The sequence below is a fragment of the Malurus melanocephalus genome, unplaced genomic scaffold, assembly GCF_030028575.1.
Source record: "Malurus melanocephalus ecotype Western Australia unplaced genomic scaffold, MMel_1.1 scaffold_608, whole genome shotgun sequence".
Taxonomy (NCBI): Eukaryota; Metazoa; Chordata; class Aves; order Passeriformes; family Maluridae; genus Malurus; species Malurus melanocephalus.
The window spans coordinates 60,113-73,924 of record NW_026623840.1 but is presented as its reverse complement, the minus strand read 5'-3'; the positions used below and the strand labels follow the sequence as shown (position 1 = coordinate 73,924).

General features: G+C 41.2%; 1 protein-coding gene across 1 annotated transcript in view; it reads left to right on the top strand.

Annotated features, from left to right (window-relative positions):
- The window catches only part of PLPPR1 (phospholipid phosphatase related 1), a 117,399-nt gene that overhangs the window by 95,273 nt on the left and 8,314 nt on the right, over positions 1 to 13,812 (top strand). The window contains exons 4-5 of the mRNA XM_057383144.1: positions 2,240 to 2,372; positions 11,083 to 11,333. Of these exons, the coding sequence (XP_057239127.1) occupies positions 2,240 to 2,372; positions 11,083 to 11,333 (384 nt within the window). The remainder of the gene's footprint in view (positions 1 to 2,239; positions 2,373 to 11,082; positions 11,334 to 13,812) is intronic.

The window sequence follows — 13,812 nt, the reverse complement described above, 5'->3', positions numbered from 1 at the left end:
CCAGCCGAATCACTTTATATCTCCACACAAATGCATCTTTATTGCATTACACCTAAACTCTGCATTAAACCAAAGGCAGCATTCACTTTAAAAAGATCACATTTTGAACTGTTATTCAGTAGGAAAACTGGGATAACTCCGCTTAAATCAGTGGAACGGAATTGAACAGATTTACAGCCTGGCAAAATTTACTCCTAAATCTAAGTGGAACTAATCTATGCACATGGGAGTTGCTAGGAGTACGCCAGACAGCTAGACTTATAGAAACAAAGATGGGAATTGAAGCAGAAAAATATTCCATTAACTTCTGATGGAAAGGAAGTTTAAAGATGGATGTATTGTTGCAGGAGGACTATTAGTATGTTTTATATTTAAGTCTCTCTTATTTGAAAAGTTCAGGGTTTTTTTTAAAGTCAGGTAGCCCCTGTCTTCACAGAGTRGAATTCCCCCAGGGTGTGAATTGTCTCTCAGAGTGTATGGACAGCCCTGGGCAGACAGGGAGCCAAAGCATTAATTCAAACTTCTGAACATTATAATAATTCAAATAATAAACGGTTTGAAACAGAGTGTCACTTTCAAACTGCTTTAGTGCAGATGGTCTTTTTCTTAATTCCCAGCCCTGTCGTTAGTGAGCTGAGCTTATTGAACTGCTTGCCAATTCTGTTAAGAGCAGATGGAGTGAAACAGGATAAAGGCAATATTTCAGTGCAGCTCCCATGCATCGGCTCCCCTCCAGATGCCATTATCGACATGCATTTTACTGCTCTACATCTCTCGCCATGAGTGGGTAGAATTATAAAGAGGTTGAGCGTACTTGGCTTGAATGTCAATAATCAATAAGGATGCTCATCTGGCTTAATAAGAATGAATTGTTGCCCTTGAAACAACGCACCATTCCAGCAGTCAGAGTGAACTGAGGTGACTTCCTTGACATTTATGCTAATTCTGGGTGTCTATGCCACCCTGTGTGTGTGTACACAAACACTTTTCTTATGTATTTCTCTGACTGTTTCCTATCACTATGGATTTCTCTTGTATTTTTCCTGTAATAATGTATTAAATTAATAATTTTGATTGCTTCCCCTTAAAAGTTCATTTCTTCTGCTTCAGGCAGGTTTTTTTTATTTTAAAGACTTTAATTACAAACTCTGCTTTACTAAAAGGCTCCCAGTTTSCCTTCCTAAAGCTGCTGACAGAACATGATACGTGATATTTTCRTAAGTTCCTGCTGTGTGTGGACCATCATTGGCTCTAAAGCCTGTGATTAAATTCTGTCCAACTTTAGTGAGAGTAGATAGGCCTCAAAGAGCAGAAGTAAATTAGTTCTAAGTGCTTAAGAAATAATGATCCTACTCCTATGGGAAGCAGCTATTATGTTTATAGAAAGCATGAATGTTCAGATCATACAAAAATATGTAATACATCAGCACAGCTAAAATCATGATCAGTGGTTCTGTGGAGAGTTCATTTTTGATAAATAGAATGTTTAGTCAAATCTTGTCATTTCTCATAACATTTTARTAACAACAATCCTTGGTTATTACCAACAATTCTTGTCTGTTATTACCAACAGTCCTTGGTTGSCTCTGTGGCCATCCAGTTAATCAGTGTTTGAGACATACACATTACCCCCCTTATCTTCTGGGAATTGAGAGCTCAAAAAGATCTCACTTTGGATCCTTGTTTAGAGGGTCACAAGAGCAAGGGTTTTAATTATGATAACTTTCCACCCTGGGTGCAATTCTAGTTGGTAGCTCTTTTGGAAACTTCAACAACTAAAATATTATTTCACTTGAGTTGTTATTCAGACAAGAAAAAAACATTCCAAGGCTGTTCATGGAAATACAGGTGCTCGTTAGAAAGCAGGAACTCCCAGGAACATACAGTGTTTCTGATAATCTCAATAGGGGTTTAGTCTGAGTSCAACTCCTCAAGGCCAAAGCTTAATGAGCATTTCTCAGATCAGAGTGCAGTCTGGGGAAGGGGGAGAAATGCACCACATTCCATCGGCATGACTGACTTCAGTCTGGGTCTCTGGGTCTCTGCACCACTGAGTACAAGAATGACCCCTGTCCCTGGGTGATAGCTGGGTCTGTGTCAGTTCATGCTGTGTAAGTGTAGTCCCACGGTGTAAAACACTGCTCTGTGCAACACTTTCTGTGGGCTGGAACTAGTCACCCATGTTTTAATGTTTGCTCATGTAATTTTTAACCTTCTGCTTCTTTCCCTTTCCTGGCAGATTTTTATTGGTGAGATATCCATGTATTTCATAAAGTCAACCCGAGAAACCCTCATTATTCAGGAGAAAACTATTTTGACTGGAGAGTGCTGTTACCTGAACCCACTGCTTCGAAGAATAATACGTTTTATAGGTAAGCATCCTGTGCACTGCAAGCTTGAGCCCTGTTTGCACCAAACCAGAATGAAACACCCTGACAAAGTACATCACAAAATTAATTAAGCTGTGAAATCTTTGCAGGCATCTTCCACCTTAGAGGGATAGTCCCCTCAGGACTGCCAAGGTAACTTTCAAAATTTGCCATATCATGCTGGCTGGAGTTGGTTTAGGTCACATTCTGCTGAGCTTAATGCTTTTTTGAGACCCTTAAAAAAGGTTATAGCAATCAAATCCTTATATGAATAAGTCCATCATTGCTAGTTTATGTAAGCTACCCATTTTGCTTACAAATTGGTCCTCACCAGCTCATCTATTTGGCATTTTTCTTTTTGGCTCTAATTTAAAATCCATAGCTCTGCCACATAACATTCAGCTGAGCACAGCATAAAAAAAAGCCAGAACTTACGTCAAAGTAATATTATTATTTTAATTGTATTTGCTTTTTCTTAGAGCTTCCATTRAGTTAATTGCTGAGAAATTAAAATCTGTCATTAAACCATTTGGAGGTTGCTTTATATGGTGCTTGCGAACTGCTTTACCTTCTTCACGCTGTTGATTAGTCCCAAGTTCATGCGTGGGATGGGATGTCTGGCTGCTGGAATGGGCCAGTGGCTCCTCAGATGGCTCCCCACTGACCACCAGGGGCTTTGCCCACAGAGCATCATGGCACTACCTCCCTGTGCACTCTCAGAAGTGAAACACCCTCACACACTGCCTCTCAAAGCAAGCCAAGCCTCCTTTCACGGTCTGGCTTGGAAGAAGCAATGGGGGGAAAAACTCTATGTATTTGGGGCATTTCTTCCCTGTCACTGCTGAATTTTTGAGCTTTACCTGGAATGAAAATGTCTGCTGTGCTGTGGCAAGCGTTGTGTTGCTTCCATGGAGCTCATCCCTGGCTGCCRGCAGGGGTATTTTCTCAGAGCACAGAGCTGAAGGTTTTATCCCATGTTAGCATATTCACCATCAGCAAATGAATACTGCAAAGGAGACAGATCCATGGTTTTCYTTCTCCCTTGCCTCCCTCTGTGCCYTCTGCTTCATGCATGGAAGGTAGGGAATGAAAGATCCCTTCTGCCACCATGGGGGTGGAAGCAAACCACCTGTGGTTTGTTACTCGGGCCTGGTCTGTGTGTGCTGCTGGTGGGAACAAAAAGACGCAGAAATGCAGTTAAAAGTGAAACACCCTTGAACTCCACTTAACCTCGCGGGTATATTGATGGACAGCAAACGGCCATTAAGAGAGAAGCAGGGTACCAGAGTCCACTGGACTATTCAGGGCTTTTTGATGTTCCTGCACATTTGGCATGTTGCAAAGTCCCAATCAAACACTTTTGCCTGCGGGGTCAGCACTAAAAGTCCTTAGATCATCGAGGCCAAGCACTTGCTCAGTGTGTTGTCTTATAGTTAGCTTTATTCTTAAACATTTGTGCTGTTGTTTCTCTTCTGGTGGAAGAGAAGGGGGTAGCAGTGATACAGTGGACCCTCAGAGAGTAGCAGGATATAAACCATGCTAGGGAAATGAATCTTGGCTTTGCAGCTGTGTTTGTTTTCTTGAGAGAAACAAAGTTAATATTATTAGAAATGTCTTGAAGTCTTTGCCTTTTCTTAAACTACACTATTTGCTTGTTTTTCTTCTGAAACCTTTCCCTGCCTCTGCAGTGAAATGAGAGAAGTACAATTTGTTGGGTGAAATAATTTATGAAAGGAACTGAAGATAGCTTCATGTTTCAAATTTTGCATTTCACCTGCACTTTGAAAACATGGCATGGACTGGGCAGCTGTACCCTGTGCTGAATGATCCAGGRAAGCTAGCTTCATACAGCTGCTTATTCCAAAATGAGGCTTCCCAGGTTCTTGGCTGTGCAGAGAATACCAGGTTGCTTGTGCAGGCATTTCTCTGTGTGTTTCTTCTCTTGATAAACTTTAAGGCCAAAGGTTACAGAGCTGATCAATGAAGTTCTCTTCCAAGTAAGTTCTCCACCGTAGCAGGCAGTCTAGCTTRTTGGTACACAAATGTTTAAGCAAATCTTAATCAGTATCTGCAAAAAGCTGTAAGTTAACACCTTGGAAAATTGCCTTATAAGGCTTTGCAGTTTATATTACTAAAAAGAATGAGAAAAATCCTGCARTGTGTCTAAGTGCTCATGTGTCAGGAAAAATGAACACTACTGTCTGATCCTGCAAGGCACATAATGGAGAACTTTTGAGAGTTGCTGTTCCCAAATTTTAAAAAGGCAAAGAGACTTTTTTCCACTCCCTAACTCTGTAATAGAAGTTGCTGGGAAGAGATGGGATTTTAAGAATTGTAGCCTAAAGGTTCTTTCCACAAAACAAGCAGAAAGCTATAGATATTTCACTGAACATTCATTTMTATTTTGAAAAGAAAGAGAGGCAATAAGGGAAACTTCAAGATGTCTTTGGTCCTGTGGAGGACAAGCACCCTTGTCATAAAACCTCCATTGTATCTTTTGGGTTTGATTACCAGATTTGAGTTCTTGTCCCCTTACTTTTCCTTCATATATACAGAATCAAGCACTTTTTTTGCAATTTGAAAGTGGAGCCAAACAAAAAACTACAGCTTTTCTGAAATGCTGGCAAAGCCCCATGTTTCTTTTCTGKTTTTTTTCCTATCTTGTTTACTGTGCTTTCTGTTGATTGTGTCCTTGTTTTCCTCAAGGTCTCACCACATATCTGTTTCTAAGAGCCTCCCCTTGTGAGTTTAGTCATGATTCTGAATGTTGAGCTTTGTATTAAATCCCTCCCTGGTTCTTTGTCCACATGAAGCAGAACCACAATGTCTTCTTGCTTTCTCGCCCAGACATGAATCCTTCATGTTGATAGACATTTACTTTTGTGGCAAAGAACTGCCTCTCACCTTGCTGCAGTGTATATCAAGTCTGTACTGCAGCCTAGATTGGTGAAACTTACTGTGTTCTCTATATTTAGAAAATCAGTTTCTTCATCAGTGAAAAAAAAGCTGGCTTAGCTTGGAAATATCAGACTTTGATGTATGCTGCAATTTGTTCCATCTTCCTCTTTATCTTTTACAGCTGCTTTCACAGACATTTTTTTTAAGATTTTGAGGTCAAGCTAGTGTTGTGCAATTGCTTTAAAGCGGGTTTTTTCTAATTGCTGCTGCTGCAGTGCTTTACTTTTAGGCACATTCTCTCTGCTCCTCCCTCTTTCCACCCTTCCCAGCAGTTCTACCATCAATTTCTGATGCCAAAACTTGCTGTTTATATCTTGAACCTTTGAGAAACTAATTGGTAAAGGTGGCTGTTTCCTAGACCTCTGCCTCTTCTCCCAGTCTCCCAACTTGAGCACACATGGCTTTTTGTATATTTATTCATTATGTCTTGTAATTTCCCATTCAGCACTTCATTAACATTGTTCCACCTTGCATTTGCTYCTGTGTTCTACTTCATTCTTTGTGTTGCAAATAGAGGTTATAACATATTTTAGTGAATGGCTTCAGTCAAGGTTTTAATCTATTAATGTACAGCTGGTATCATACCCCCGGATCAGGGATTCAGACCTCCCTGACCCACTCTGACAGGGTGACTACAGTGTGTATTGTGTTGCGTTTCATTTTGTAAGGTTTCTAATCCACATTATTGAGTTGTCTATCTGCAAAGCCCTGATAACATGCAAGTAGCCCCTCTCTAGTTGAGATATCTAGAAATGCAGCATCCTTCCATCAGCTTGTTACCAGTGACTTTTACTTTGGATGYGCATAATTTGCCCTTAACAAATGGTGCAGATCAGCTTCTGTTGACAGCTTAATCTAAAGCATGTTGACACCTCACAGTGGGCAGCTAAATAATGAAATTAGGGCTTTATTTCAGCAAATTAAGACTCTAGTTCAGCAAATAAAGGTTTACAAGATTTATACACACCTCAGGTTTMTTGTAATAGGATAGATACACCCCAGAGCTCTGATGTCAATTCCCTGAGCAGCTGCAGGAGACAGCTTACCTGACCTTGCACTTCTGTCTGCCTTGCATCTGAAGTTCACTGTGAAACAGTGCATGTTCTGTTATTAACTGGCTGCCTTTCCCTAGGGCTCAAGCTGGTTTTGGGGGTGATGCCCCCAAAACTGCTGCAGCAGCTTGAACTACAGTAGATCTTAGCACTGAAGAACTTTCACAGTGACAAACAAGTCGCTGTGCTAGGGACAAACCAACCCTTACTGCTCCCTTGATGCCAGGCTCTGAGCTGGCAGCTGGCTCGATGAAAACTGATGGTGATGAAAGCAGTGAGGAAGGAAGATATCCTGTGCATTTCTCAGGAGGAGTCTTGAGCCTCCAGAGTACTTTTGCACTKGGAACTTAATTTTTTTTCTGGCATAGTCAGACCATGTGTCTTCCTTCTTACGTCTGGAAGAGCAGGATCCAGGCAGGACGCTCACAGGTGAAGCAGGCAGACCCAAGAGGTAGTAGATCCCTGGAGCTTTGTGGGGTCTTCAGTGGAAGATCAAAGCCAATCRCAGAATGAGGTTATGAACACTCAGAAGCTTGATGTTGAGCCTATTCCTGATGCCATGGCAACAGGACAATAAATTCCCCTGCAACCCCCATCTCTCCAGCTGCAAAATGGATTAATGACACAAGTCTGCTTTAAGATGTACCACTGAAGAGTGGTTCAGCAGCATCTGAGTCACAGAACTATAAATGTGTGGCTTTATTGGATGCACAGGATTCTTACAGCAAAACATTCAGAGATGGGCTGAGGATCAGCATTTCCATAGAGCCCTGACTCCTTCCAGAAGCACTCTCCACTGAAATTCTAATCTTCCTTTAAAACAGGGGTGGAAAAGGGGTTAGGCAAGTATAAATATAAATGTGAAATATGAGCYTTTTCTGAGAAAATTAGGTTGAGAGTGACAAATTCAGATAATTGACTGAGAGGAGTGTCTAAAAAAATATCCTTGATGTTGAAAATATGATGATATGTTACTGGAGAGCCCAGATTCTGATGTCCCATGAACTCTTCAATGCATTGTTTCTCTTGTCCTTTTACTTAAGGGTTTCATGTTTTTTTMTGTAATAAAGCCTTCTACCTCCTGATTCTTATTTCCACCCACTGGCTTCTCACTTGTCTCTTCCCAATGTCTTTTCAGCTATTCTTTTACAATCCCAAGGRGGTTTTTGTTGATTTTTGTTGTGGTGGTGGTTTGGAGTTTTCTTCAAATCACTGGCATTTTAAATGCCTCTAATAACGAGAGTTTCCATGGAGTCAACAAGCAGCTACAGTGACTGATCTTGGATAGATTCAGGGTGGGAGAGCTTGAGCCCGAACTGCAGGGAGGACAGAGGGTTGTACTGAGGCTATAGTRAGTGAGAAGAGCTGGATTCTTCTTCAGAGCAGATATCTCTATTAGCAGAAGCAGTAGAGCTGGAAGTGGCAACACTGATGAACAGCCACACCAGGTGCTTGACAGGAGATGGAACGTGTGTAGGATGGRGATAAGAACCCAGAAGTCAGGGGTTCATGAAGGACTTTTTGTCAGTCATTTAGAGGGACGTGTAAGTGAGAAATTAAAAATGAAGCATTCAAAATTGAAGCTGCTAAATACTTAGACTTTTYTGCCAAGGCAAGTGTTAGTTCAGAGGAGATGGAGCTGGAACGTCAAGCTTTACTTCGTCTGTCCTCAACATTTTTCAACAGAACTTTTGTTTTTCCATGTTTTGTTTGGGCATTTAATTTGTCTAAGGTCTTTCTCACTGGAGGGAAAGACATGTTTAAATCTGATCATTGTTTTCTTGGACTCTGGAGTAGCTTGAGAGGGTATCAGGGGGTACAACTGACTCTCATTTCTGACCTAAGCTAGTAGCTCTCACAGTCACATTCTGCTTATTGTTTTGTCTTCTAGACTCCTCTTTCTGGCTGCTCCTGAGACATACAAACACAGCTAAGAGTCAGGACACTGAGAAAAAGTCAGGAGGCCTTTCCAGACACAGCTTCTGCTCCTTCTTTGAGGCCTCTTTTTGCAGCCAGACTATGTGAAATGTGTGGCTGAGGGGAAAGATTTGCTTTATATAATTGTAATTAACTTYCATCCTTTCTGCTAGTGAGCAGCTGTAGGTCTGCTTCCCATGTGGCTTGCACTGTTCCCATCTTTTCTCAGCATATGCTAAGTTCTGCCCTACAGTTCATTCCCAGGTTTTCTGGCCCAGAGTGAGCACACCAAAATAATGCACCTGCTGCTGAGCAGGGTGACACCTGGCAGAGGCAATCTTTTCCCATTCTCTCTCTCTCTGTGTATTGTATCACAGAGATGAGCTGTATGACCCTGAAGGACTGGAGCTAGTTGTCCTTCCCATGAAGCCTTTCAGAGCAATTTCTCTGCCTCTAAAAGGCCAGCAATCACATCACTGCATTTTTGTGCTCTGGTCAGTTAGTTTAGCTGCTGTAGGTCATTGAACAAATCCATTGAACAGATGGATTCCTGAGGTACAAAAACCATCAGGGGACTGTCCGCCACTGCCCAGGCGCACTGGCATTACAGCCTTTAAATCAATGACAGCCAACCCTTGCTCCACGTCTCCAGGAACACAATGTGTAATCAGCCTGCAAGAGTCACATCCCTGCCAGCCGGACATCGCTGCACATAGCTGTGATTGTCACAGGGCACRGCTTGGCAGAACTGTGAGAGAGGAATTACAGCAGCCACATTGCACCACTTAGAATGTGATAAAGGTTTCAGCCATGGCTTGCTCTGCTCTTCTCCAGATTACTGCAGGCCCTGGCAGCTAAGTCTGGGCCAGCATTTTCTGCTACCAAATATTAATAAAATGAAGGTATTGAAACTTCTCTATTTTTTTAATGGAGAAAAGCACCTTTATACCTGTGCACTTTCTAGAGATKGAAGTAGTTTTGTGTAGCTCATGAGCTTTTTCTGAAACACATCAGTTCTTGGCTTGTACTTAGATAATGAAGAGCCAGACTGCTTGACACTTAAATTTCCTCTAACTGTTGTAAAAGGCTGGGTAATAACCCTTACTGCACTGCCTGTAATTTGCACAGCACATCAGAAAGTTGCCATTTAAAGCAAGCTGTGCCAAAAAAAAGTTAAATTTTGACTGAGTGCTTTATATAAAACAAGATTAATCTCTGTTATAATTTCAGCTGTTTCACCAGGCTGAAAATATACCCTTCTGCCTTTTTCCTTTGAACTTGCTTGTGTATTGACTGACATTGGTGAGATGTCGTGATGGTTATGGAAAATCRTGGACATAAAATATTACCAGAGGGATTAAGGAAATAAAGGAGCAGTGTCAGTGCTCTCTCCATTTAAATACAGTCAGCMAGATAAATGGGAGGGAAACTGTCACACTGGTGAAAAGAAGGGGCCAGTCTTGCAGCCTAGAACCAGAGGAGGGCAGCCTCCTTCTTTGGCCACCACTAGCTTTTTAAATCCATGATCACTGACTAGTTCATTAATAATAAACAAAAATAAATTTACATGAAGCATAGTAATACACTCASCCTCCAGAATCATCTTCACTGCCATGGTGCTCCTGGCTCACCTTGGGGAAGGGTGGTGAGGACAAACAGTTGTAGAGTCCTGCAGCCCTCCCAAGGGCAGGGCTTTTCCCATCATCACCCCAGCAAGGGATCTGACACCAAACCATCTCTCTTACTGMTGGGCACAGGCAGGTCCATCTACACTTGTACAAATCCATTTTAGATACAGTTTTATTTTATGTTACTRTCTGTACATGGTGCATTATTTTTCTGAGTCCCTCATATTTTTTGTGTCTCAGACTAGAGCAGCCTTTTTTTCTTCTTCTAGCTCAGTATAGATAAGCAGTTACAATCATGGCAATGCCAGCTCTTAAGATTTTATCACAGCTTTCCAAAGATGATTTCCCTGGAGTTCCAGCTCTTCATCATATTTAAATACCTAACAATCTCAGCTAATTCATAATTCAAGTGACTTTTGCTTACAGAGCTATGGAAGGGAAAAAGCAAAAATGCATGATCCTCAATGTTCCCGCATCAGAAGCCAATATTTATTTGTTCTAAGTTTTTGTGACACTTTGATCAATCTTAGTGATGAGAAGGGCAGAAGGAGAGCTGATTTAATGTCAGAACATTTGGGTTTGGTAATTTTGCATACCTGCTATTCTGTTCCTTTGGTATGTAGTCATTAYATTCATCTGAATGATCCTCTTGTATGTTCATAGCAGTTGTAACAGATAYTGATAACACTGAAGGGGAGTCAGTGAAGGATCTGACAATTGCAGTATTGATCAAGAGATGCTTCATAACCCTGGAAAAGTTCCTGCTTATTCAAGTTAATATTTCATCTTGTAGGATGGTGGTTATGTGCTCGTGGTGACATGAGCTGAATTGCAGCTGTCTTCCAAAGCAAAGTATTGGGTTGCTTCCAAAAGTATACACCAAGTATTGCTAGGTCAGGACTGTAATTTTTCAACTTCAAGATAGTGAATAGTCAAAATCCAAAAGCTACTTGACCCTAGGTAGTTATGTTAGATAAGGGAAGTATTGTGTCTCAGCACTACACTGCTCTTCCAGGCTCAGGGACCCCATTTTTTTTTTGTTATAATTACATTTTTAAATAAATACATTATACTAGTCTCATTATGCCTCTCCCTCTCAGGTACTATGATATTCTATAAACCTGTTTGAATAATCATTGTTTTTACCCTTCCTCACAGGAGTTTTTGCATTTGGACTTTTTGCCACTGACATCTTTGTAAATGCTGGCCAGGTTGTGACAGGGAACTTGGCTCCCTACTTCCTGACCGTGTGCAAACCCAACTACACTGGAAATGACTGTCGGGCCCACCACCAGTTCATAAACAACGGCAACATCTGCACGGGGGATGTGGAGGTGATTGAAAAGGCCAGGAGATCCTTTCCATCCAAACATGCTGCTTTGAGCATCTACTCAGCTTTATACGCCACGGTGGGTGCCAGTGATGACTGTGAGAGGTTTCTGTATGCACATCTGGATGGGCATTTTGCTTACAATAGATTTTTGGAGAAAGAGGGTTGTTTTGGGGACAGCTGGGAAGATCCCCTTCTCTCTCCCTTTTATCAATCCTGGTATAAGCAAATGCAATGCTCATTGCTTTTGAGGTACTGCGTGTGGACACAAGAGTTCCTAAACTTGTCTTTGCTGCTGGTTTTCTCATTCAGTCTTTCTTCTCCCTGCCCCTGTCTCATGAGCATTAAAATGAAGCTGATCCTTAAACAGCTTCTGGATCACTACATTTGTTCACATGCCCTGTGTTGCTGAACATTTGAAATTTAAATTGTGCCATTTCAATGGGGGTCTGAAYTCAGGGTGAATTTTGGTCTCCTTATTTAGGACCTGAACTCATGTTGCAAAGAAGGTTATAATTAAAGTCAATGCCAGAAATTTGTTATTATCACAAAGAGATATGAGAGAAATGCACCCCAGCTGACATGCTGACAAGGTGACACTGCCATGCACTGAGGGAGAAAACTCTTGCAAAGTCTAATGAAACAGATAAACTTCTCCTTTGTGTTCTCTGGCTAAAGTTTCTGTGATTTTGAATTTGAAAATTGATCCAAGAAACTTACTAACAATGCAGAAACCCTTGGTGATTTTGCCATAAAGATCCCAGGACTTAATGTGGTTCTATCTCAAAATGCATTAACCTAGTTCTTTTCTCCCCCTATAGCTTGACTCAGAGTAGTGTCAGAGTCTGTCTGTAGACCATCAGTATGTAAGAAAAGCCTTAAAGTTATTAAAGACCGGGTATTTACTGAATATTTTACACTGTGCTCTTGGTAGCAGACGATGAAACACCACATTATTGCTTCTAAAATGACCTACTGTTGCTTCAATATTCACCTGTTTGCACTGAATGTTGGGTGAATAATGATGGAGGAATAAACTGCAACTCCTTTGACCAGGATTTGTTGGGAGTTGTTTGGAAAGCCTGTAACATTTTGTGCACGGAAATTTTGTGCATTACTTCTAAACAACATGCAACCACGTGTGAGATACAGTTCACAATAAACTCTACATGGTTGTAGCATCTGTTTGCATCACAATAAATTCTTCAGTGGAAGTTCCAGGGTCAGGATTAGTCCTGGTTCTGTCCTAAGCTAATTACATCCTTTCATGGACCTTCCCTGCCCAACTTCCCTYGTTTCCTAGGAAGGCAAATCTTCTACAACAGAGTGACTCCTACAGCTGAAGGGGAATGCTGTTTTTCCTTTCTGAACTTAAGCCCCAARTAGCTCAGTGTTTCTGAGCTCTGCTCTTCCAAGAGTACCTGCAAGGGGCCTGCACTTCTCACATGGGAAGATGTCAGGTGGAGCCAGGATGTGGAACTATTTCTGAACCATGAGGTCAAGAAAGTTTGGTCATTTCAGCCTACAGTCCAATTTCAGCCCAGTTCTCTGCCTGAAGTTACCTTCTAGAACTAAAATTGCTGTCACTTACCTTTCCTTTGTCTGTCAGCTGGGAATAACATGAGCATTACTCAAGAAGTGTAACTGTGCATATCCAGCGTTGCTTAATAACTGTGTTGTGCACAGTTTTTGGAAAAGTCTCTTGCTGATTCTAATATGCATGATAATATGGCCTGCTGAACATAAAACACAGGTTATTTGCTTAGTAATAGCTGTGTTTTGCATAAAGCTGAAGAATCAAACCATGGTACAAGAAAAATAAAACAGGTACAACATGAGGAGGCAGGAGAATGGAATCAGCACAGTGTTTTTCATTTGCTTGAAGTCTGTTGAGATCTGGGTGTTTCCTCCCYTCACTGAACTTCAAGTATCCTGTGCAGGTGTCTCTATATTCACTTGTTCATTCCTCTGCTACTGAAAACACTCCTGTTGTGACTGGTTTGGCTTGGTGGTTTATTGGTATTTGTTTTTGGTTTTTTTTTATTATATGGGTTTTATATTTTTTAAATATAYGTATATTTTATGTATATTATATAGATATTTATATCTAGCTCATATTTAATCAGCTAGAGCTTTCTTTTTCATCTGCTAAATAAGCTGAGGAGAACCCAAAGCATCACTTCTGTGATCTCTGCAGGCAGAGATTAATTTTATGTCCCTGAAGCAGGGGAAAGAGAAAAGGGCTGGCAGCCCTGGCTTCCATACTTACAAAAAAATAAAAATGTCTTCTAAAGAAGTTTTATTAGTCTTCCAGAATTATCGCAGGAAGAGATGGCAGCTGCTATACATAGTGCAAGCTGCTGTGCACTTAGAAACACATGAATTTGAGTTCCTTTTCCAAGGAAAAAGGAAGAGCTAGAAAGATATCACCATTCCGGGTTCCAGCATCAATCCAGCTGATGGAATGTTGGTCCTGGTTTCAGCATTGATCCACCAGCCCATGAGATGTCCAGAGGCCTGGGGGCACTGCCTGGGCTTGGGGGAATACCTTTTTATTG